The sequence below is a fragment of the Podarcis raffonei genome, chromosome 9 (genome assembly GCF_027172205.1).
Source record: "Podarcis raffonei isolate rPodRaf1 chromosome 9, rPodRaf1.pri, whole genome shotgun sequence".
NCBI classification, from domain to species: Eukaryota; Metazoa; Chordata; class Lepidosauria; order Squamata; family Lacertidae; genus Podarcis; species Podarcis raffonei.
The window spans coordinates 24,940,686-24,964,196 of NC_070610.1; the positions used below are offsets into that span (position 1 = coordinate 24,940,686).

At 43.0% G+C, this 23,511-nt stretch overlaps 2 protein-coding genes across 5 annotated transcripts in view; one reads left to right on the top strand and one right to left on the bottom strand.

The window, feature by feature from the left end:
• The first annotated feature begins 48 nt into the window (after positions 1-48).
• On the top strand, positions 49-13,212 carry NIPAL1 (NIPA like domain containing 1). 2 transcript variants are annotated; one of them, XM_053404155.1, is made up of 6 exons: positions 49-213; positions 6,199-6,465; positions 7,835-7,891; positions 9,041-9,131; positions 10,653-10,813; positions 12,566-13,212. In XM_053404155.1, exons 1-6 carry the CDS (start codon positions 171-173, stop codon positions 13,195-13,197), a joined length of 1,251 nt encoding a protein of 416 aa, XP_053260130.1. In that variant the 5' UTR covers positions 49-170; the 3' UTR covers positions 13,198-13,212. The 2 variants fall into 2 exon arrangements, with proteins under 2 accessions (XP_053260130.1, XP_053260131.1); XM_053404156.1 differs by lacking the exon at positions 7,835-7,891.
• Positions 13,213-14,112: 900 nt separating this feature from the next.
• The window catches only part of TEC (tec protein tyrosine kinase), a 61,633-nt gene continuing 52,234 nt past the window's right edge, over positions 14,113-23,511 (bottom strand). For all 3 annotated transcript variants that reach the window (XM_053404144.1, XM_053404143.1, XM_053404145.1), the window contains 5 exons: positions 21,910-22,126; positions 20,105-20,169; positions 19,483-19,601; positions 18,742-18,899; positions 14,113-17,025 (listed from right to left, as the gene is read on the bottom strand). In XM_053404144.1, the coding sequence (XP_053260119.1) occupies positions 16,954-17,025; positions 18,742-18,899; positions 19,483-19,601; positions 20,105-20,169; positions 21,910-22,126 (631 nt within the window). In that variant the 3' untranslated portion in view covers positions 14,113-16,953. The remainder of the gene's footprint in view (positions 17,026-18,741; positions 18,900-19,482; positions 19,602-20,104; positions 20,170-21,909; positions 22,127-23,511) is intronic.

Sequence of the window (23,511 nt, forward strand, 5' to 3'; positions counted from 1 at the left end):
GCTGCGATTGGCCGGCGAGGGAGAGGCGGCGAGAAAGTGCTCCTTCTTCCAAGCGGAAAGGGGGCGGGCTCGCCTTGGAAGCGGCGAAAGCTTTCTGCGTTTGGCACGGTTGCGAGAGCCGTGAGTAAGGAGACGCGATTCTGGCGCAGCGCGCCTTTGGAGAAAGTGGCATGGGGGAGAAAGCGGCGTCCCTCCGGACTGCGTGCCGCGAAGGTCAGTAGCTGTCGCGCGGGGTAACCCCCCCCCCCGAAATCGCATCCCATCCCACATCCCCTTGTTGATGCCTGATTTCCACATCGAGAGGTGGAAGGGGGGGGGGATGAACACCTGAGGATATTCTGCTCCAGCCAGGGGAAGTTCTTTCTTTTTGGTTAGAAGCCCTAAATCTGCGAGTTGCTCGAGGTTTTGGAGGCAGCATGGTCTCTGCCAGGAGTGCCAACTTGGCCCCGAGACCCTGGGTGCCCGAGGCCGTGGGGGCCATGCACCGAAATTTGTGGGTGCCTTACACTTTCATGGGGAATTTTTGGGTGTTCAGGGCCCCAGGGAGTTGGCACTAATAATAATTATTAATAATAATACTAATTTTATTATTTGTACCCCGCCCATCTGGCTGGGTTTCCCCAGCCACTCTGGGAAGCTTCCAACGAAGATTAAAAATACATTAAAATATGACACATTAAAGACTTCCCTGAACAGGGCTGCCTTCAGATGCCTAAGATATCAACGGCAGAGTGGAAGGAAAGGAGGACCTTTTTCTGCCTCCCCACTTCCAGCTACTCTCTGAAGACTGGAGAAGAGACCCTCTTAAGAATATTAGGGGGGTTTGGCAGGGGTAGGATTAGAACATGTGAAAAATGAACATAAGATTTTAGCTGCAGTTCATTCATTTTCAGCCTTGTATTCTTGTTATTTAAAAAAATGTGACTAGACATTCTATTGTGGCGCCCGTAACCTAGGTTTAAGGTGCCATTTAGCTCCTAGCTTTCATATCTCAGTTTCTAACACTGCTCACCTGGGAGCAGAAATGCAACAGGTTAAACTTCCCTCTGGTGTGTGGTGCAGTGGTGGGAAAGCTGTCCCTGTTGATTGGGTGTCTCCATAAAAAGGGTCATGGGCAGCATTATAGATTATTTGTTGTATTTACACAGTACACCACTCTTTATAATTTTTGTGGGGGGAAATCAAAGAGCAGCTTGCAAGTAATAATATGAAACGCATGAGCCCAACCACTAATAAAGCAATACCCTTAAAATTTGAAGAAAGCACCTCTGTTTCAACTGCAGTGAAATAATGCATGCCAAAGATTGTATGGCTAGCCATATTTCAGCTGTATTATATTGTTTTGTGCCACTCCAGTCTCTGAGCAGTGTGAGATTTCAGGGTTTCTGGCCACATACTCAGGCAGAGGCAAATTTAGGGGAGTGCGACCAGTTCGGCTGCACAGCTATTATTTAGAATGAAGCGTGAGAGGCAGTGGGGTTGCGCCATTGAAATTGGAGACCCCAAGGTCCTCCACTGACTCAGGGTTCGTGTTTCCTTATGAATGAGGCAGCAGAGACTGCAGTGTCTTTATGACAGATGGTTTATTTACACTTATGGTAGAAAGGCCCTGCAAGAGTAGGTCTCGAATAAAAATGTAGTTCCATGAGTGTGGGATCATAATAAAAAGGATGAAATAGGATAATGAGAGGACAGAAGTGGTTTTACTCAATACACTGTACAGTCAAGCCTCAGTTTTCAAACGTCTCGGCTGCCGAACCAGGGCTGGATTTAGGTTTGATGAGGCCTTAAGCTACTGAAGGTAATGGGGCCCTTTATATGTCCAGCTGTCCTTTGTCAACAACAAATTGCCGCTGTTTTTTGTGTTGAATATATGCTATATGGTAATTTATGGACCTAATAGGTATCTAAAGCCATTTGCACATAACAAAATATGTATTTTATTGAAGTAATTGTTGAACTGAAATACATTCCATGCAGAATGCAGGCACCCTATATATAGAAATGAGCAAACCAGTGATACTTTAGGGAGCAGGCCAGCAGTCGGGGCCCATTACTTACATCATGGGAGCCTACACAACACAAAACACTGTTGCTGTATGTAGGTTTTATTTTATTTGTTTTTTATCTTATGTTTTGGAAATGTACATCCAGGTTTTTTTCCTTTAAATTTTTTTGGTGCCCCCAAGAGAGTGGGACTCTAAGCTATAGCTTGTTTAGCTTATACATAAATCCGGCACTGTGCCAAACTTTTCAGAAGCCGAACACCAAAAACCTGGAAGTGAATGCTTCTGTTTTCGAACATGCCTCAGAAGTTGAACAGACTTCCAAAACATATTACGTTTGAAAACCAAGGTTCCTCTGTACAGTGGTACCTCGGGATGCGAACGGGATCCATTCCGGAGCCCCGTTCGCATCCTGAATAGAACATAAGACGCGACACTGCGTCTGCGCGTGCATGGGTTTTGCCGCTTGCGCATGCGTAGACGCTCAAAATTATGTCACGCACATGCACGGAAGCGGCAAAACGCAACCCACGCACGCCGCGGAATGTAACCCGAAAGTGCTCAACCTGAAGCACATTCAACCCAAGGTATGACTGTACAGGAAACTGCATAGGGTGATGTTTGTCACAGGGTGGGGAAATGGTATAATATGATGTAATTTATTACCAGGTGGAAAGGTACTGCCCTTTGATATTTATATCAGCAATATAATGTAGTTCACGTGCCAACTTTCAGAATTGCTTGATTACCTAGTGAAAGGTTTGCCACTTATTAAATTACCTTTTATTCTTACCTCGTCAGGGAGGCATCCATTGAAAGCATGATAGCAGGTCACATGATGGGTGTTGTCAATTGAACTGAACGCATGAACATCTCTATAAAGCACTGGCAGAACCACTTTGGAGCTAATGGCTTCTTCCACTGTGGGGCACAGCGCTCAAGTGATGTGAAAACAATGTGTGATTTCTGATCTGAGACTTTTAAGCAGAGGTTGGATAGTCATGGGTCATGGATGTTTTAGTTGAGATTTCTGCATTGCAGTGGGTTGGACTCTGTGACCCTCGGGGTCCTTTCCAACTCTACAATTCTGTGATTCTGTAACTGCAGTTGTTCCACAAAAAAGCTCATGTGACTAGGTTATAAGCCCTCGATTTAAAGCCGCACAGAACGTATATTTGAAGCGGTGTTGCTGTGTTGATTCTAGCAAATGAGAGCCGTGCGTTTCATAGGAAGTGAGTTGGCAAATGTCTGGCACTGAAAGCAAGATAAGTCTCATTGAAATGAAAATCTGATCTGACTCAATCTGACTGGGCACGCACGCACAGTTATTTTGTGTTGAAACTGAGAGTAGTCATCAAAGCAATTTAAGCAATGTGGCCCTTCTGTCAGTGAAACTGCATTTGAAATATGTAAACACTGCGAGTCATTGTTCACTGCAGTCTGCCCATTAACCTCTGAGGTTAGTTCAACTTGCAGGCTGCTTTGAATGGAACTTGATGGGCTGCAGATTTTGGCGGGAATGTGAGATGGAGGTGCTCATGAGGAAAATCTTTCTTTATCTGCCCTTCTAGTTTTGAGCGGATAATTGCACATTACAGTACTTTATTTGAAGTATTTATTTCTATTAAGAAGGGAAGGAGTACATCGACCCTTGCTAACTTTGTCTGCTATTTACCCTTTCTGAGGAAAATCTGATGTTAAAGCTAACATGCTGCCAGTGATATCTGAACAGGCCATGTATAATATTAAGCCCCCTTTTGAAAGCACCAAAACACTGCTGTTGTTTTACCGGGTATCATTTTCTTTTTTTACACAACAATTGAAGTCTGCTATTGTGACAAGTGAAATTTGGATTTTATATCAGATTTTAGTGTAGAGGAAGAAAATGGTTATTTATGCTATCCTTGGTTTCTGTCACACATGTACACAGTAAATTAGACTTAGGTTGAATTCCTAGCTGAAATATCTGCTCAAATAAAAACCTTGTCATACTACTTCCAGAAGATGAATTCAGTGTGCTTTGTGACTTCAATGGCATTTTAATATTAAAACTTCTGTATTCTTCACAAGACAAGATATTCAAGGATTAAAATCTATAGCAATAATATAAGAGCTTAACTTATTTAATTACAGTATTTGTGAGAAAAGAGGAGTAACCAAAGACATAACAAAGACATTTAAACAAAAACAACACAAAAAAATTAAGCTGCTACCCAGCTGATCTCACTTAATACTTTCCATTTATGTATTCATTTCAGAAGAATATTGAGAGACCACTGGTCTAATAGGATTTTGCTACTGCCCCCAGCAACAACCAATATTCCTCTCTATCTCTCTCTCTGTGTGTGTGTTACTCCAGACTACAGTTCCTTTTTTTAAGATGCAATCTTTTGCCCTGCAGATACAAATAAATGTGTATTTGACTTCTGAATGGTAAATAACTTTACCTCAGAAATGATGAATAAATAGCACTTTATACCTTGGGCGTTGAGGGGATCTGTGCATATGATGAAGCAATCTTGCTTCAGAAATGAGATATATTCAAAGGAATACCATGTGAAGAAAGATTGCTGAGGAGGCTTCTTGTAGCGACATTAGTATGTATTTAGTATTTGAGTGCCTTTGTCCATCTACCGGTGCTCCTTGACTCATGCTGTTCACCTCATAGCAGCTAAGAGAAGGAAGAAACTGGATTCTGGACTCCTCTTTAAAGAGGAGCAATAACTTCATTATTTAACTGTTTGCGACAACTATTAAGGTAGAGCCTGCTTCTCCGCTTTTAAGGGGACCTCTTTCTCCACAATCAAGAATGTGCACTGTAAGTTGTGGTGGTATTCCCCCCCCCCCGCCAATGTGTTTTTCATCCCTTCGTTCTGCCAAGAATTGCATCGCTAGCTTTAAAAAAATCTTATTTTTTTTTTTAAAAAGAAAGAATTGCATCGCTAGATATAGGTAGCATTTGAAAAATTGGAACAAGCAGCACTGTGGTCTGCAGTCTCCTCTAGCTGTTAAACCACCACCCGGACATCGTGCTGTTGCCCATCTATAACCAAAACCATTTGCTTAAAAAAAGGAGGGAATCTGCTTTACGCTCAGGTCCTTGCTGAAATGAAGGGACCATCTGTCTCCCGCTGCCTCCCATTCCCCACCCCACCCCCGGTACTTGGATGGCAGGGGATCATGATGAAAACTTCATGAATGAATGACTTTCTTCCGGGGAATGTATATTCATGAAGGGCCCACACACCCGGTGCCAATTAACTTTCCCCCTCCAGACTAAGTAAAGCCCATATTGTTGTCGTTTAGTCGTGTCCGACTCTTCGTGATCCCATGGGCCAGATCTTCCACTGCCTCCTGCAGTTTGGCCAAACTCATGTTAGTAGCTTCAAGAACACTGCCCAACCATCTCGTCCTCTGTTGTCCCCTTCTCCTTGTGCCCTCCATCTTTCCCAACATCAGGGTCTTTTCCAGGGAGTCTTCTCATGAGGTGGCCAAAGTATTGGAGCCTCAGCTTCAGGATCTGTCCTTCCAGTGAGCACTCAGGGCTGATTTCCTTCAGAATGGATAGGTTTGATCTTCTTGCAGCCCATGGGACTCTCAAGAGTCTCCTCCAGCACCATATTTCAAAAGCATCAATTCTTCGGCGACCAGCTTTCTTTGTGGTCCAGCTCTCACTTCCATACATCACTACTGGGAAAACCATAGCTTTAACTATACAGACCCATATTAGTTTGCATGAAATTCAACTAATGCGAGATTTGGCAGCAGAACCGGTGTCTGATGCAATGCTCTTCTGAAAGTAACCTAGGACTCTGCTGATTATTTAGCTCCCTCTCTTGGCGTGCCTGCCTCTCTGGGACAGCCCTCTAAAAAGTCTCCCTGTGCTATTCAGACACAAATTCTGCCTTCAGCTATTTTCCTCCGCACGCCTCTCTCTCCCAGCTGCCTGTCAACGTCACTCTGCTGCATGCTTTCATTTTTAATGGATGTTTTCAGTGATTATTAATTGCTTCCTGCCTTGGAAGTGGCTGTATTAGAAGCTGGGCTTCTCAACGTAGTAATAAGCTCTATGAAAACCTGGAGCGGGGGCAAGAGTTTTCATTTGTTACAGATGTGCATAGTTGCTTTTAGTCTTCTGTGTGTGCGGATTTGATGTGCTTTTGTCATATATATAATTTTCTTCTTTTCCCAGGTGACGTGTTTCCTCTGGTCTGCTCCAACTCTCATCATGCCTGGTGTCAAATCCTCAATGTATCAAAGCTGGAAGCGTCTTTCTTTGCCTATTCCGGCAGATATTCCAACGAAACTGAGTTGAATGTTTCAGTACCCACAGGAAGCAAATACAGCTTGTATGTAGGTGTCGCCTTGGCTATAGGCTCAAGTATCTTTGTTGGTTCCAGCTTTATATTGAAAAAGAAGGGCCTTTTACAGTTGGCTGAAAAGGGGTTCACTAGAGCAGGTAAGAAATACTTATTCTTTTATACAGGGCTTTTTTAAAAGCTGGAATTTGCCAGAACTCAATTCTAGCACCTCTCAGGTGGATGCCATTGCCATTATCAGAACAAGGGAGGCGGTGGTGAGTTCTCGCACCTCTTTTTCCAGAAAAAAAATAGCACTGCGCTTTATAACATTCAAAGTTGTAACCAACCTCTCTTAAATGTTCAAAAGCTCAAGTCCAAAAGCATGGCTTCTATATCTGAAATGTGTATTTGAAACCATCATAATATAATTATAATAATTTAATATTTATACCCCGCCATCTGGGCGGCTTCCAACAAAAGATTAAAAATACATTAAAACATCAGTCATTAAAAACTTCCCTAAACAGAGCTGCCTTCAGGTGTCTTCTGAACATCAGATGGTTGTTAATTTCTTTGACATCTGACGGGAGGGTGTTCCACAGGGCGGGTGCCACTACCGAGAAGGCCCTCTGCCTGGCTCCCTTAACCTCACTTCTCGCAGTGGGGGAACCGCCAGAAGGCCCTCCGAGCTGGACCTCAGTATCCGGGCTGAACAATGGGGGTGGAGACACTCCTTCAGATATACTGGGCCGAGGCCGTTTACGGCTTTAAAGGTCAGTACCAACACTTTGAATTGTGCTCAGAAACATACTGAGAGCCAATGTAGGTCTTTCAAGACCAGTGTTATGTAGTCTCGGTGGCCGCTCCCAGTCACCAGTCTAGCTGCCGAATTCTGGATTAGTTGTAGTTTCCAGGTCACCTTCAAAGGTAGCCCCACGTAGAGGGCATTGCAGTAGTCCAAGTAGTGATAGTTGGAGTGCTGTGAAGAGTAGATAACAACTTCTGTGTTATGAATGTGTGAGCAGTTTGTTTTGGGAGCTTGCAATATTGACTTACTTTTCAGCTAAATAAGTTCTTGACGTGGCATGAAATTAATACAAAATGTAAATCTTTGTTACTGTTAATATTAATACTTTTCAGTGTTGGCACACAGTAGAGTGACTGTACATTAAAATAACCTCCCTAGACTTTGGATTGTTTTAGCATCCAGCTTTTCTCTTTGGCATTGCCAGGTAGAGTAATGGAGTAAAAAACTGCTTAGAGCAAGCATAGGCAAACTCGGCCCTCCAGATGTTTTGGGGCTACAACTCCCATCATCCCTGACCACTGGTCCTGTTAGCTAGGGATGATGGGAGTTGTAGTCCCAAAACATCTGGAGGGCAGAGTTTGCCAATGCCTGGCTTAGAGGTTTGCTTGGATAAGAGAGCACTTTTTAAAAATATGAAAACAAGCAAGATGGTATACCTCAAATATTTGATGGCTTTTCCTTGATTCTTTTCACTGAAAATAGTGCCTTTCTCTTTTAAGGACAGGGTGGGCACTCTTACCTGAAGGAATGGCTGTGGTGGGCAGGGCTGCTTTCAAGTGAGTATTAAAGAGCTTCTCTATTTGTTTTAAAAGTATACAGGCAGCTCCACACACTGCCAAATGGCAGTTTTTTCTTGTAGGAACGCACTGGTGTTTAAAGCTTATGTGCATATACTTGTTTGGAAAGCATGACTGTGCACACACCATACATTTAAAGTTGTTTAAAAGCACACTTCTTGGAAGCTGTAGCTTAAAGACGCTGCGAATTGTAGCTCTGTGAGGGTTAAGCTATAGCTCCCAGGATTCCTTGCTGGAGCGGGGAGCGAGGTGATGTGTTTTAAATGTATGGTGTTTCCTCAGCCCACGATTCTGCCAGATTTCCCAGATGGTGCAGCAGACACCCTCACTTAAGATGGGTGCTGGGTAAGATGACCACTACTATAGTTGTGTTATTAGAGAAATCTCTCCCAGTTGTTCCCACAGCAGAGGTCTTCCATAAATAACTCTGGCAGCATTCATGTCTCCCAGCAGCAAGGTATTACAATTAGGTGATGGGGAACCTGTGACCTCTTAATCCTCACCCCGAGGATCTAAGTAAGGATGAGGCACTCTTAGAACAGAACAATAACTTCATTTGTTTACAGTCAGTGAGGTTATAGCTTAGGGGCTACTTTTGAAAGGCACAACACTTTTGTTTCCAACAAACGCTCTTTGCACATATATTTAAGATCTTTCTCAACTGATTGATTGATTGAATTTATATACCACTGTACACCCGGAGGTCTCAGGGCTGTTCACAGAAAAGATCACAATATATGAAATCAAAATAAAAACAATAACCCAATAATCCCCCCACCAAAAAAGAGCCGCATTTTAAAAGGGTACAGGATGTCGTTCAGGTCAACCAAAGGCCTGGTTAAAAAGGAACAATTTTGCCTGGTGCCTAAAGGTATATAATAAAGGCGCCAGGCAAACTTCCCTGGGGAGAGCATTCCACAGACAGGGAGCCACTGCAGAGAAGGCCCCGTTCTCGTGCTGCCACCCTCTGGACCTCTCGAGGAGGAGGCACATGAAGAAGGGCCTCAGAAGTTGTCACTGGATGTATAAATTCTTTCTAGTTTGGAACTATTAGCACACATTTACAACAAGGTTCTTGCAACTGTCGGGAAATCTCTGTTGCCTTGCTAACAACAGTTTCTTTTGCAGTGGGAATAGGGGAAGCAGCAAACTTTGCCGCCTATGCCTTTGCACCAGCCACCTTGGTCACTCCTTTGGGTGCACTGAGTGTTCTCATAAGGTCAGTACAAATTTATTTTGCTCACAGCAACATCCAGTACACTGTGTTAAGCACTCTGAAATCTGTCATTTGACTGGGCCGAAAGCAAGTTAGCAAGTTGCCAGCTCTTACACTCTTGTTTTATTGTGGATATTTCTACCACATCCTTCAGGCAAGTTCTTGGGGCGCCTTGCCCCAGAAGCAACAAAAATAAGAGCAGCCTCTCTGAACCAGAACAGAAGTCTATTTAGGCAGTCTTTCGAAATAGAAAAGAGAATGGTTATAGTGTACAGGGAACATACTAAAAGCAGCATGATGAAAATATTAAATTGTAACAGTAAAAAAAAGGATTTTGCCTAGCATAAAAATTACATTGGCAGGCGACTCCAATGGTTTAAATGGTCCGCAGGTGTCCATCTGGGTAAGGCCTAAGTGGTGGCAGTGGTTTTACAGTCTGAATCTGTTACAGCTGAGAGCAGCTTCCTTTTTACATTTCATACGTAAAATACACAATATTTCTTCTGAGAAGAGCATGTTGTCAACTGCTTAAAAATCAGCTGAAACAAATGGAAATAACCCCATGTTTTCTGCAGAACCAAGTGCCTTTCTTCGCAATGTGATATTTTAGCACATATGGCATTAAATTCCACATTAAGCCCAGTGGCATCAAGCTTTTGATTTCACTAGGTGGTATTTGAAATTCTGTGCCTCAGAAACAGTGAGTCGATGAACAATTTATGGGTGCTTATCCAGCTGAGACGACGACTTGCCTTTTAGGAGAGCTAGTGTACACCTGCACCTGTCCAACCCTTTCATATGAGAGCCAGCGTGGTGTAGTGGTTAAGAGCGGTAGACTCGTAATCTGGTGAACCGGGTTCGCTTCCCCGCTCCTCCACATGCAGCTGCTGGGTGACCTTGGGCTAGTCACACTTCTCTGAAGTCTCTCAGCCTTACTCACCTCACAGAGTGTTTGTTGTGGGGGAGGAAGGGAAAGGAAAGTGTTAGCCGCTTTGAGACTCCTTAAAGGGAGTGAAAGGCGGGATATCAAATCCAAACACACACACTTCTGTGCTGTAGAACAGGTGCATGTGATGCCGGCATGAAAAGACACATCCTTTGTATAGTCTCCTCTCCTTCTTTAAACAGAAAGGAACATAGATTGAAGAGATTCCTAAATATAAAGCAGGGCCCATTCTTCTGGGTCAGGGAAAGTGGGGAAAAAGATAAGTCTTTATAAGACATTGGGTGCAGCTGATGGTTGCTAGCTCATATATGGCAGAGGGAATGGCATTCCACAGAATCGGCAAGAGCAGGAAATTTTCAGGTCACTGCCCTACAATATTCTTTAGGGTGTGGTGCCACAGATATGTACACGACCTAGCCTTATCTTACTTTGCAAATATGCATTGTATTTTCCTTTGTTCCTATTCATTGTGGTTGTTCTGAACTTCAGTTTTTCGATTTGTCATATTTATAGTTTTGACATTCTAGATATTGTTACATGCTATATTTACGGTGGTCTTTTCGTTTAAATCCAAATAGCGCCATATTATCTTCCTATTTTTTGAATGAAGAGCTCAATATTCATGGTAAGCTGGGCTGCGTATTGAGCATTTTGGGGTCCACTGTGATGGTGATTCATGCACCTGAAGAGGAACAGGTTACATCATTGGATGAAATAGAGATAAAGCTAAAAGACCCAGGTATGTCATTCAGGTGATTGGCTTGGGACAAGTAAATGCAATGCGTACTTTGTTGGAGTTTCTGCTTTACTGCAGAACCTGCTCATTCATAGGGTTGATGGACTGTGGACTGTGCATATTGTACTCTACAATGCATAGACCCCCATTGCCATGTTACATCCAATATAGGACGTTAGATGGGCCTGGATGCTAGACTGGCAACCCCACTAGGTGGATACACCCTCTTCCCCACTGCTCCCAGGCTCTTTGCAGTTGTGATCTGTGAATGCTCAGATCGGACATTGGTATCACTTGACATTGTCCTTTCACCCTCTCTGCTGCTAGTAACAAACAATAAAAGCAGGGGAAAGTAAACGTTGGGTGGGACCCATACTCCCTTCTGCCATGCAGACAGGTGCAGGGGTGTGTAGCTTTGCAGAGATCAGGAAACTGATTTTGTTAGGCAGTCAAGCTTGACATTACTGTGTACTCTGCCTGTTTAATTGCTTGAGCAAATATCCTTGCACTTTGGCTCTGAAGGAATTGAGGGGTGGAGGCACACAGTGGCTTTCTCTTGCTTTTGCGGCAATGTTGGACATGCGAAGCACCCTTATACCAAAGCAATTTGGCCCATTAAACCCTCTACTGTTTATTGTGGCTCCTCCAGAGTGCTTTCTCAGCCCTCATCATGCCTAAGGTTCTTTTGGACCCAGAATTTTTGGGTGCAAAGCGCATTCCTGGCTGCTGAGCTTTCACTTAAACTTCCCTTGGCTGAGAAACTTTGATTCATGAAGAGATCCATCGTGCATTTGCTGTTTGCATAGAACAGCAGAGAGGAACCTCCAGCCCTGTGATGCCACATCAGCCAGACCTATCTTTGACGTCATGTCACAGGTAAAGACATGGCTCTCTGCCAGAAGTGGTGTTTGCTGCCACTGCCTGTCAGCTGATCGTTGACAGTCGCAAAGCTCTACGTCTTTGCCTGTGCGGGCAAACAAAAATGCTTCATCTGACTTCATGGTGATGATAGGTGGGTGACTGTCCCCACCTGACAAAATGGCCCATAGGGGTTGGGGAGCCAGAGCGCCCAGTCTGCTGTAGAGTACTGGAATCCAGTTGGAGCACAGGAAAATGGTAATCAGCTTTCTTCTTAGTGTTAGAATGCAGTGTGGAGCCGCTTTGCGAAAGGTGGCTTCTCCTGCAGCAATGGCCCTGCACGCAGAACTGAATTTAGGTTTTTGCAAAAGCAAGCAGAGTTCCATAGAGTATTGGAAGGTGAAATATATTTCCCTCTGATCTAGAGCCCGATGAGTGCATACAACTCCCACTACAGGAGTGTTAAGTTTGCACTCCTCTGTTCACAAGAGCCCTTTCCTTGGTCTGCAGAGGATAATGGAGAGGTTTTAAATGTATACATGGAACTACATTTCCACACCAAAGTGGGAGGAGCTATGCTGTCTTTAATTCATGATTTTCATGCTGGCTTGAATCCAGAGCTAAAATGAATCATTCATGGAAGAGGAGGAGGAGGAGAAGGAAGTGATGAAGTTCCATCAACATTGCTTTCCATGCTGTTTGAAAATGTTATGGAGCAGATTTTTGAGAGCTGCTGGGGGAATAAGCAGAAATGGCCCTCCCAACCTCCTCACCAAAAATAGGAATATTCTGTGAGCTCATGGGTATCTGGATCCAGCCCTCTGAAGTGACCTGATTGTGATTTTAATTGGTTCTTCACACACATTAATTATATTCCTTTCTCTTTCTCTCAAACAGTGTTCGTTGCGTTTGCCACTATTGTAATTGTGATCTTGCTGGTCCTCATTTTTGGTGTTGCTCCAAGACTCGGCCAGAGCAATATACTGGTGTACATTTCCATTTGTTCAGTGATTGGTGTGTTCTCAGTCTCCTCTGTCAAGGGTCTGGGCATTGCTATTAAAGACATGCTTTATCAGAAGCCCGTCTTCCGACATCCATTGGTTTATATTTTGGCAGCTGTTTTGGTGGTGTCTATCAGTACTCAGATTAACTACCTCAATAAATCACTGGATGTGTTTCATACTTCTCTAGTGACACCAATTTATTATGTGTGCTTCACAACCATGGTGGTGATCTGCTCTGTCATCCTCTTCAAGGAATGGAATAGCATGGAGCTTGGCGATATCATTGGGACCTTGAGTGGCTTCTTCACCATAATTATAGGCATCTTCTTCCTGCATGCTTTTAAAAATGTCAGCACCACCTGGAGCCAGTTGACATCTTCTGTTAAAAAGGAGCCAGTCTTGCCTCTCCATGGTTACGAGGCTCATCATACTTTATTGGAGAATATGGAGGCTCCAGCCTTGACATGTGATGAGGATAACACTCTGTTCAGTCGAGGAAATGAACAAAGGGGTGGCTACCACTAAGTCATCTTTGGAAAACCTATATCAAAGCACCTCTGAGTGGTACTTGGAAGGACAGAAAGTGGTTGCGATGGTCTCCTCAATGATCAGAAAAGGAAATAATGATTTTGTGTGTGTGCACTTCCCATCTTTGGCAACATATGAACTTCAGTGACAATTGTGGTGCTCTTTGTAAAGAGAACTGAATTGTATACATAACATATTTTCACAGATAGCACTTTATGGTTTCATTGCATTGGGGGGAAATAGTGGTTTTCTTGGCCAAGTTGCTGCTGTGTGTAAAAATCATGACTTCCCCGAAGCATAGTGGATGTTTATTATTCAGAGTTTTGCAGCAAATGTCCAAAAGCGATGGAAAGTATCTAGTTCTCAAAATTCTTGCAAACACTATGTTGGTGAAAGAGGTCTCTCATATGCCCGTTAGCAAAGCACCGAATGAACTGGTATAGAAGCATATTTTCACTTACTGACATCTTCAAAGCTTGAATTTGTTCGCACATGAAGGAGGCAGTAAGAGAGATGGGGAATCAATTACACATTACTGGAGAACAGACATGATAACCTTTTTAGTAGTTTCAGGGAAAACCTCAGGCTACATTCCTACTTGAGCACTAATTCCATTTTTTCGTAATATGTATGATCATTTTCTACAAAGTGTGCCAACTAAAGGTGACTAAAGATAACGTAAGTTATCTGAAAATGAGTCCTTTACATGCAGAGTAGATGCCGTAGATTAAAATTTATTTTTGTAAGGTATGGCATTTGTCCATGTTACAATTTTTGTTTTTTACTTAAACCTTTTTTTAAACAAAATCAGAGGAAATACCTTATTCGTTCGCACTCTTATTTACCCAGTGTTAACCTCCTTTTTGAAATGAGCAAACATTGTATTTTAAAATGTTTATCAGAGAAGCATACTTTTATGTGCAGGGAAGTCTTTAATGTCATTCAGGATTTTTTGTGTGTGTACAAACGTTTTGACTTGATACATTTGAATAAAACTTATTTTTAAGATGCTAACTTTCTGATATAAAGATTTTAAGTTTGATACTATGATGTCCAAACAAGGGGGGGCATTATATTGTTTCAATAAAATGTGTTTGTGCCCACGTCTTCTTTTTAATGAGAGAGAGGGGGGGGGGAGAGAGAAGTGTTTTGGGGAATTTGTGTTGGTTCCTGTAGGAACTTTTAGCAATGGGAATGATGAGTAGAGAGGTGGGAGGTCTGGTTCCATATGACCTGGCATAGTTGTTTTTGAATGAAACAAATAAACAGATATGGGAATATTTTTCATACAACAATAAAGTAGCCTTTCCTTGTGTACGAAAACCTGAACTGAGAAAATTTGGAGAAGGCTTATCTTGGCAATTCTCTTTTTCGCGAGTTAACGTGGAGAGTACATAAAAAACCACTTTGCTGCCGTGATATCACTCTTATGAAGAGAGCTTTTGCACGGTTTAGTGCTGAATCAGAAAACAGTAATTGGGTTTTCTGTGAACTGCCATTTGTTCTGATTTAGTGCTGCCATTTAGAGCTGCCATTTGTTCTGATTTAAAAGTGGGTTTTCCGGGGGGAATGGCAGGGCAAGAGCAAAGCTTCCTGCATCTGTGCCTAGAAAACGTAAGATAAGCAGAAAACCTCTCAGACCCATGCTTTCTATACATGGGACAAGCAGAAGTTGGGACAAGCCCTATGGTGCAAGTTTGCAGGTTTTGGAAAAAGCTGGTAGTGGATAGCATTCAGCTTCTTGAAAATATGTATTTTAAGAAGAGCTGCTTTCTAGCTGTGCTAGAGATACCACTTGAAAGTTTGTGTGGACACAGATTTCAGAAGCCAGCAAGGTAGCTGAAAAAATGTCTCACCTCTTCCTATGACTAGAATTTTTCTAAGGTAATACAGTGGTACCTCTGTTGTTGAATGTAATCTGTTCCAGAAGAAGGTTCGACTTCCGAAACGTTCGACAACCGAAGCACAGTGGGTGGTCGGCAAATTCAATTGAGAAAATTGAGGAACGTGCCTCAGAAGCCGTTCAACTTCCGAGGCACGTTCGAAAACTGAAGCATTCACTTCCGGGTTTTCGGCATTTGGGTTCCAAAACGTTTGGCTTCTGAGACACTCGAAAACCAAGGTACCACTGTATTATGTAAAATAACAAGTATTCAAATGTCAGCTGCTGGAATTCGTGCAGGTAATTCTGCTATCCTTGGGGATATAATTTGGATAGTATGGAGCTCATGGTTACAAGGACTCATAATTTGATGTAATCTGTCAGGAGGCCTACCTTCTTGAGTTATAGCTTCTCTCCTGCATCTAAGGTGGCTTGGGTGTCTAGTAAAGCAGCACATGATCCCAGAGGTAGAATGTTGCAGAAGGCTTGAATGTTCCTTGTGATGTCACACTGTGTAGCACAGCAGACCAGAGCAGCGAAACATCTTGGGGGAATCCTAATGCGAAAGTGTTAAAATTAATTCCAGACAAGTCTGGAAATAAAAATCAGTGGCACAGCCTTTATCAAGATTTCAAACAATACGCATATTATTTATTAGACACATTTTTGGTACAGTATTTTATGAGGGTTGCGAAGAGCATTTTATCAACTGCAGCACACTGACCAAGAACTCTTCAGTTTATAGTAACGCTGAAACTTTACTCTTTCAGCTCTTGGCGATGTGTTCAGCTACATGAGCAACATAAAAAGGATTCAACAAGTTGTACCTTTCAAATCTTTCAAGAAAACCTAAAGTCCCATTCATATAAATACATGTGTGCAGTGTATATATTTACAGGATGTGAACTATATATATATATACATAAATATGAATGCTGTGTCAAAGTCCCCCCTAAGCAGGTTTTCTTCTTTATTTAATACATTTTCCTAATCCATAGGCTCAGGGTGAATTGCAGCAGCCTGTCATCCACTAGAACGTCTACATTTTTTTAGCCCACCCTTCCTATAAGAAACTCAAGAGAATCTCTTGTCCTCTCTCCCTTTGACCTCTCAACAACCCTGTGAGGTAGGTTAGGTTGAAAGATAGCAATTGGCCCACAATCCCCATAAGCGTTTCATTGGTGAAGAGGGATTTGGAATCCAGCCTCTGTTAATATAGCACACTATCCAGTCATCACTTCTCTTATCTGCTAAGTGCTACAATGCATAGAGTAGCAGTAGTCATAGGACTAGCTCCTGGTCTGCCTCTATAGTTATTCTGTAGAAAAAGTCCAGGTGAAAAGATTAAAAGAACACGGTCCTTCATTTGAGGTGGCACAGCTGAGAGGTGCTGCAGTGCCAACTATTGAAGCAAAACAAAAGAGCACTGCAAGATCATGAGCGAACGGCAATATTTATAGCTTTGGTGAGCCAATGTAACACTGCATTTTTAGGAAAACCTTGGAAACATTGATGCTGAAGAATCTAGTCCTTGCCACTCCTCAACATTTGGTTGAAAGAAGTGGGAAGAGACTTTTATAAAATCCAGTTACTGCTCTGCAGTTTAGGGCTCAAAGTGTGGTTCCATCCTGTTTCTTCCCCCAGCCAAGAACCACGTTTTCCACCTCATCAACCCTCATCAGTGTCTACTTCACAGACTGTTTAAATGGCTGAGCAAACTATGGCTATCTTGGTAAAACACTTCCTTTTAAGGAGAAGGAAACTGCATTGTTGTCCTCTCTCTGTGTGTGGCCCTTTGAAGCAACATCCAGGAGCATGGCTTTTCAGAATGCTGTCTCTACTGTGAACAACTTTGTTCCTCTCATGCCTTTTCAGGAAGCATCCTCTGCTATGGTGTCAATCATCTGCAGCAAATCCTGAAATGTAGGGCGTCCCTCCGGTTTCTAGAAATTAATAGATAGTATTATTGTGAGCTGCCGACTCTTTAACTCTGATTAAAACAATATTTTTTATTAACACAACAATAACAAGCTAAAGCTAATAATTCAGTAGTAGAGAGGATTGCTCCACCGCTACCACCTTTCCATTAATTCACCCGGTGTACTGCTCAGATGAATCACAAATAATGGGGGGGGGGCAATTGCAAATGAATAAATTAAATATTTTCAAAATAACATTAGAGACCTTCAGCCCAACCCGAGTTACAGAGGGAAAATAAATGGGTAAAAAGTATGGGGATTTTTATTTATTTTTTAGAACAGAGAGTGAAACAAATAATTTCTCATTCTTCCCTGCTATTACTAAATCATATAGTCCATCCTCCAACTGAGCCCAGACTTTAGAAGTATCAGGATGAATTTGCTAACAACGATAAAGGCTTTATTTTGTCAGAGGGTAATCTTTTGCATGTATCTGATGTAAGCAATTCTACTCAATCCCCCCCCCCCAAAAAACACGAAGGTGCAATATCCTATAAGAAGGCCAGTGACTTCTTGGTGTCACGGGTTCTCTAATTACTTCTCCCTTTCTATTTTTTTATGGCATCTCTCTCACCTGTGTCTCCAAAGTGATTCCATCAAGTAGGGATTGCTCATTCTTAGAATTCAGGAGCCATGCAAATTCCACTCAAAAGGCTTGTCCACGCTGGAGCATGATGCCCTCCCTGTTTCACCTTTCCCCCTGTGAATGCAGGGTTCTTTGATCCTGGCCCCTTTGGACTTTCCAATGATTGGGGGGAAATAGCATTTAAAGAGGGGAAGGTCTGGGAAAACCATGGGATGCCCCTACTTTAATGGGGAGACAAGTCGGTGCAAATCCAGTTTGCTCCAGTGTACAGAAACCCTGGGTCTGTACTGGATTTCTCTTTTCAAATTATATAGAATCAGGATTTTTGAGTTGGAAGGGATCCCGAGGGTCATCTAGTCCAACCCCCAGCAATGCAGGAATCTTTTTACCCAATGTGGGGCACAAACCCAAGACCCTGAGATTAAGAGTCTCATGCTTTTACCAACTAACCTATCCTGCCTTCTTTTCTTGCTTTGTTCTTTAGCCTTGATTGTTCTCTGTCTTCATGGTTAAGTATAAAGCATTCCTATATTGTATATCCTAGACAGCATCTTAAAAGCAGAGATATCACCTGGCCAACAAAGGTCCGTATAGTTAAAGCTATGGTTTTCCCAGTAGTGATGTATGGAAGTGAGAGCTGGAACATAAAGAAGGCTGATCGCCGAAGAATTGATGCTTTTGAATTATGGTGCTGGAGGAGACTCTTGAGAGTCCCATGGACTACAAGATCAAACCTATCCATTCTTAAGGAAATTAGCCCTGAGTGCTCACTGGAAGGACAGGTCGTGAAGCTGAGACTCCAATACTTTGGCCACCTCATGAGAAGAGAAGACTCCCTGGAAAAGACCCTGATGTTGGGAAAGATGAAGGGCACAAGGAGAAGGGGACGACAGAGGATGAGATGGTTGGACAGTGTTCTCGAAGCTACCAGCATGAGTTTGACCAAACTGCGAGAGGCAGTGGAAGACAGGAGTGCCTGGCGTGCTCTGGTCCATGGGGTCACGAAGAGTCGGACACGACTAAACGACTAAACAACAAATATTGTATATCAGGGATCACATGGAGATGTACAACTAAAATATAAGGTACTGTACCTCATGCCAGCACAACAACATCACATCGTAAATATTCTTAGATGCTAACTTTGGCCGAAATAGACGGTGTCCTTGGCTAACCATAGTCACTACTTCATAGTTCGTGTTTGTCTCAAAGGGCATTTTGCCTTCAGTAAATACTTCCCACATGAGAACACCTGAAAAATTAAGAGACACAAAAAGACCATTGGCTGATTACCAGAGAGATGTTATCTAAACTAGAACATACATGTATCTGTAATGGCAAATATGTTAACAGGAAATAATTCCTTTAAAGTTACTTATTGTCCCTTATGCCTGATGGTCCCAAGTCTTCTAAGATAATTTAGAACTGACACTGGAACAGTAAGAATGAGAATAAGCCATATGGAGAAAAATTAGTTGGACTGAAGAGATAAATTATGTGTAACATCTCAGAGAAGGTTTGACGGCCTATTCATACAACCATGACTATCACATGATGCTTCGGCTTATCAGATCTTCAGAAACCCCTCTCAAAGAGTGCTTTGAAAGGGGCTGAGACCCTTGAAGGTAAAAAAGGTCAGGTGATTGAGAAATGGCCGGATCGGCCCACCTGTCAAACCTGGTCCACAAAGGGTAGGTGAAGTAATAATCTGGCCCACTAGCCGAAGTGTTCTCCACCCCAGTTCTAAATAGTAAATACAAATTATGTGGGTGGTTTGTAGCCAGTAGTAATAATATTTCTACATTTAAAATAGAATAAAAACATAGCCACCTTACCAAAAGACCAGACATCTGACTTGCTGCTGAACCTGCTATAATTGAAAACCTCTGGGGGACACCACTTCACAGGAAACTTAGCACCTGAAGAGCTTGTGTACTGGTCATCAAGCACATACCTAAAAAAGGAAAACACTATATGATTCCTCCAGTCTGAAACCAGCCCTAGAAGCCCATCAAGAGGTAAGTGTTCACACCTCCATCTAGTGGCTACTTGTAAACTTCACCAACATCATTTGAAAGTATTAACTATGGAACTAATATTTAAATCTGCAACAGCTTGTAATCTGTACTTGTACTCGCATTTATTGGTCACATGTATTAGGAGCTGTCAGGAATTTGACAACCGCAACTCTTTGTTTTTTTGTTTTTTTGTTTTGCAGTTTCAGGTATGCAGATGCTGCAGGCCTCCATCTGTGGGTGGAAAGACTTCTGAATCCACCAATCACAATGACATCATCTGATTCCCCACCCCCCACCCCTGGGAGTCTTCAGAAGTCCCTTTCAAAGCTGCATTTGGCTTATGCAGGCTCAGTCTAGGTACAAATTCCAGTCCTCTTGTAATTTTCACACATGCCCATGCAAAATGCACCAGTTCTACTTAATTTCCAGAGGCCAGTACCTTGTCATTCCGAAGTCAGACACTTTCACCACCCCTGATTCATTCACTAAGCAGTTTCTAGCAGCCTGAGGGAAAACACAGGCATGTTATTATTTACAGTGAAGATACACCCGGATAAGAATGTGCTAAGCTTAAATTTTGAAAACTGCAACTGTGCAGAGGCAACCCTAAAGGTAAAGGACCCCTGACCATTAGGTCCAGTTGCGGACGACTCGGGGGTTGCACGCTCATCTCGCTCTATAGGCCAAGGGAGCCAGCATTTGTCCGCAGACAGCTTCCGAGTCATGTGGCCAGCATGGTGAGCCAGAGCAACGCACAGAAACGCCGTTTACCTTCCTGCCGGAGCAATACCTAGTTATCTACTTGCACTTTGATGTGGGCAAGAGCTGGGACCAAACAACGGGAGCTCACCCCGTCGCAGGGATTTGAACCGCTGACCTTCCGATCAGCAAGCCCTAGGCTCAGTGGTTTAGACCAAAGTGGTACCCACGTGTAGCACACCTCAAGTGGTTGCCTCAGGTGGAGGCATATTTTGGATGCCATTGAGGGCAGCAGAATGAGAGGCAGACGTATTTTCAAGGGACAGGAGCTGTAGGAAAGATTACAAAAAGGGATTGTAGACCCTAACAAATTGATTGCATAATAAGCTCTCGTTAGCCAGATCCCAAGTTCAGCTAGGATTGAAGTGGCTTTCATAAAATACTTCAGCCAACTGAACATCACAAACTGATATTTGGGGTGGCTAAAAATGGTAGGTAGCTTTGGTGCCTCATTCTCACATGGGGATACACCTGTCTGAAATAGTCCCCAGTCTGAAAATCTCTTGAAGTTTCCACATGAAAGCATAAGAAAAAGAAAAGGCTATCTGTTCCTTAATGATCTGAGAGTCAAAATAACTTATTTATTAGTTATATTTGTATCCTGGCCCTTGTCCAAAGATCTCAAATAAATGCCATGCACGACTCCTGAGCTTGGCTAGTATTTCAAAAGAAAGCAATACTTAATGATGAAGACAAACAATATCAGATGTATCAAGGACTCTTAAATCATTAGTGACTGCATCCTGTAGCCTATGCAGGCATGGGGTAACCAAATGCAGAGAAAACCAGGATACTACCAGAGATGCCAAAGTGAGAATTTTGGCAAGTGCAACTCATCATGCAGAGTAAAGCATATGCCAGTGGTTTCTAACCAGTGTGCCATGGCAACCTGGGGTGCCTTGAATGATGGTCAAGGATGCTGCGGGCAACACTGGCCTCTGTTCCTCTTTCTTTCCCTCCCTCTTCTGATGCCCTCTTGTCTCTCTGCCTCCCCAAGGCTTGCGCACCTGTTTATTGCAGCAGTCCTGGTTATAAGCTCTCCAGATGAATTGTGCCTCTGGGAGGCCCCTCTCTTTGGGGCGAGGGGGGGCAGCTCAGAGACCAGGGATGGCAACAGTGGCTCCCTGGAGGACTCCCAAGGAGAGGGGAGAGGCTGAGGGAACACTCCACAAGGGAAGGTGTTCAAAAAAGGGTGAGAGGCTGCCAGCTCTGCAGGCAAGGGGTGATATAACTGGGCTCCTGAGCCCCACAGGGGTGCCGAAGAAAGAATATAGTTGGTTAATGGACCGTGGACTCAAAAAGGTTGAAAACCTCTGGCATATGTTAAGGGATAAGAATCTTGCTTTCCTTTCCCTTTGGTCACCCCAACTGAGTAAGACAATATTTATAAACCACCAAAAACAGTGGCATTTTGAACACCGTTTCTTTAATAATTACGTTTTCTATATGAAGCAAAATATAAAGACTCTTCAGTATATTATTTACCAGATCTCTGTGAATAAAGCTGTTTCTTTCCAGGTACTCCATCCCTTCACAAACATCCTGGCACATTGTCAGCAGATGGTCTTTCGTAAAGTGTCCACGTCTTTGCCGAAGGTAATTCAGAAGGCAGCCGTGCTCCATGAACTCTGTCACTATGTAAATAGGTCTCTGCTGGGTGCAGACACCATACAGCTGGACTAATTTTGGATGCGTCAACTTCCTGAAAGGAATTAAAATCCATATATTTAATTGCCTCTGCTGAGCGACCAGCTGTCTTTGGCCATTCCCTAAAGCTGCCTGAACCATTTCTATCCCAGCTGGTCATTATAAGACTTATCACTATGACTTTTAAGAATTGTGTCTGAGTTAGATTTTTCCTACTCCCTCCATTCGCTTTTTCGTGCACATCATGTCTAAAAGACTGAGCTGAGGGTTTGACTCCTGATATTTGTGGGACACTATGAGAGTCTTTTCTTTTTAAAATTATTTTAAAATTATTTTATTTATTTTGACAAAGTAATAATCATAAATATATAAGAATAAAAATGTGCACCCCACCACCAAGACCATTCTATTGTAACTATCCAAGCTTCCAATATTTCAACACCTCTTGCGATAGTTTGACCCCTTTCTGTATTTAACAGTACAAATTCTACAAGCACCCTCCATATCTCCTCAAAATAATTTCTCCTGCTTTGTCCCCATCTTACCTTAATGGCACATGTTAAGTTATCATTAATAGCTACACCCCACACCTCTTTATACCATTCTTCTATATTATATTCTGCCTGCCCCTTCTTCTTCCCAGCTATAATAATGCGTGCAGCTGTCAATAATTTTGTGAACAAGTCCTTCATAGCCTGCGAACCTTCCACTCCATCGTAAATTGATAAGAATGCTACCTCTGGACTTTCAGTCAGCTTTAACCCAGTGATTTCTGTTATCCTTAAAGACCCTTTGTCAGAAAAATTGTACATATTTAAACCCCCACCACACGTGAACATAATTCCATGTTCCCTGGCATCTCCTCCAACAAAACACCAAATATACTCTGAGAGCTTTTTCAGCCAAAGGGTGGAATAAAAATACAGTGGTACCTCGGGTTAAGTACTTAATTCGTTCCGGAGGTCCATTCTTAACCTGAAACTGTTCTTAACCTGAAGCACCACTTTAGCTAATGGGGCCTCCTGCTGCCGCTGCGCCGCCGCTGCACAATTTCTGTTCTAATCCTGAAGCAAAGTTCTTAAGCCGAGGTAGTATTTCTGGGTTAGCGGAGTCTCTAACCTGAAGCGTCTGTAACCTGAAGCATCTGTAACCCAAGGTACCACTGTACTTTAAATAAACAAGGTAAAGGTAAAGGGACTCCTGACCATTAGGTCCAGTTGTGGCCCACTCTGGGGTTGCGGCGCTCATCTTGCTTTATTGGCCGAGGGAGCCGGCGTACAGCTTCTGGGTCATGTGGCCAGCATGACTAAGCCGCTTCTGGCGAACCAGAGCAGTGCACGGAAACGCTGTTTACCTTTCCGCCGGAGCGATACCTATTTATCTACTTGCACTTTGAACTGCTAGGTTGGCAGGAGCAGGGACCGAGCAATGGGAGCTCAC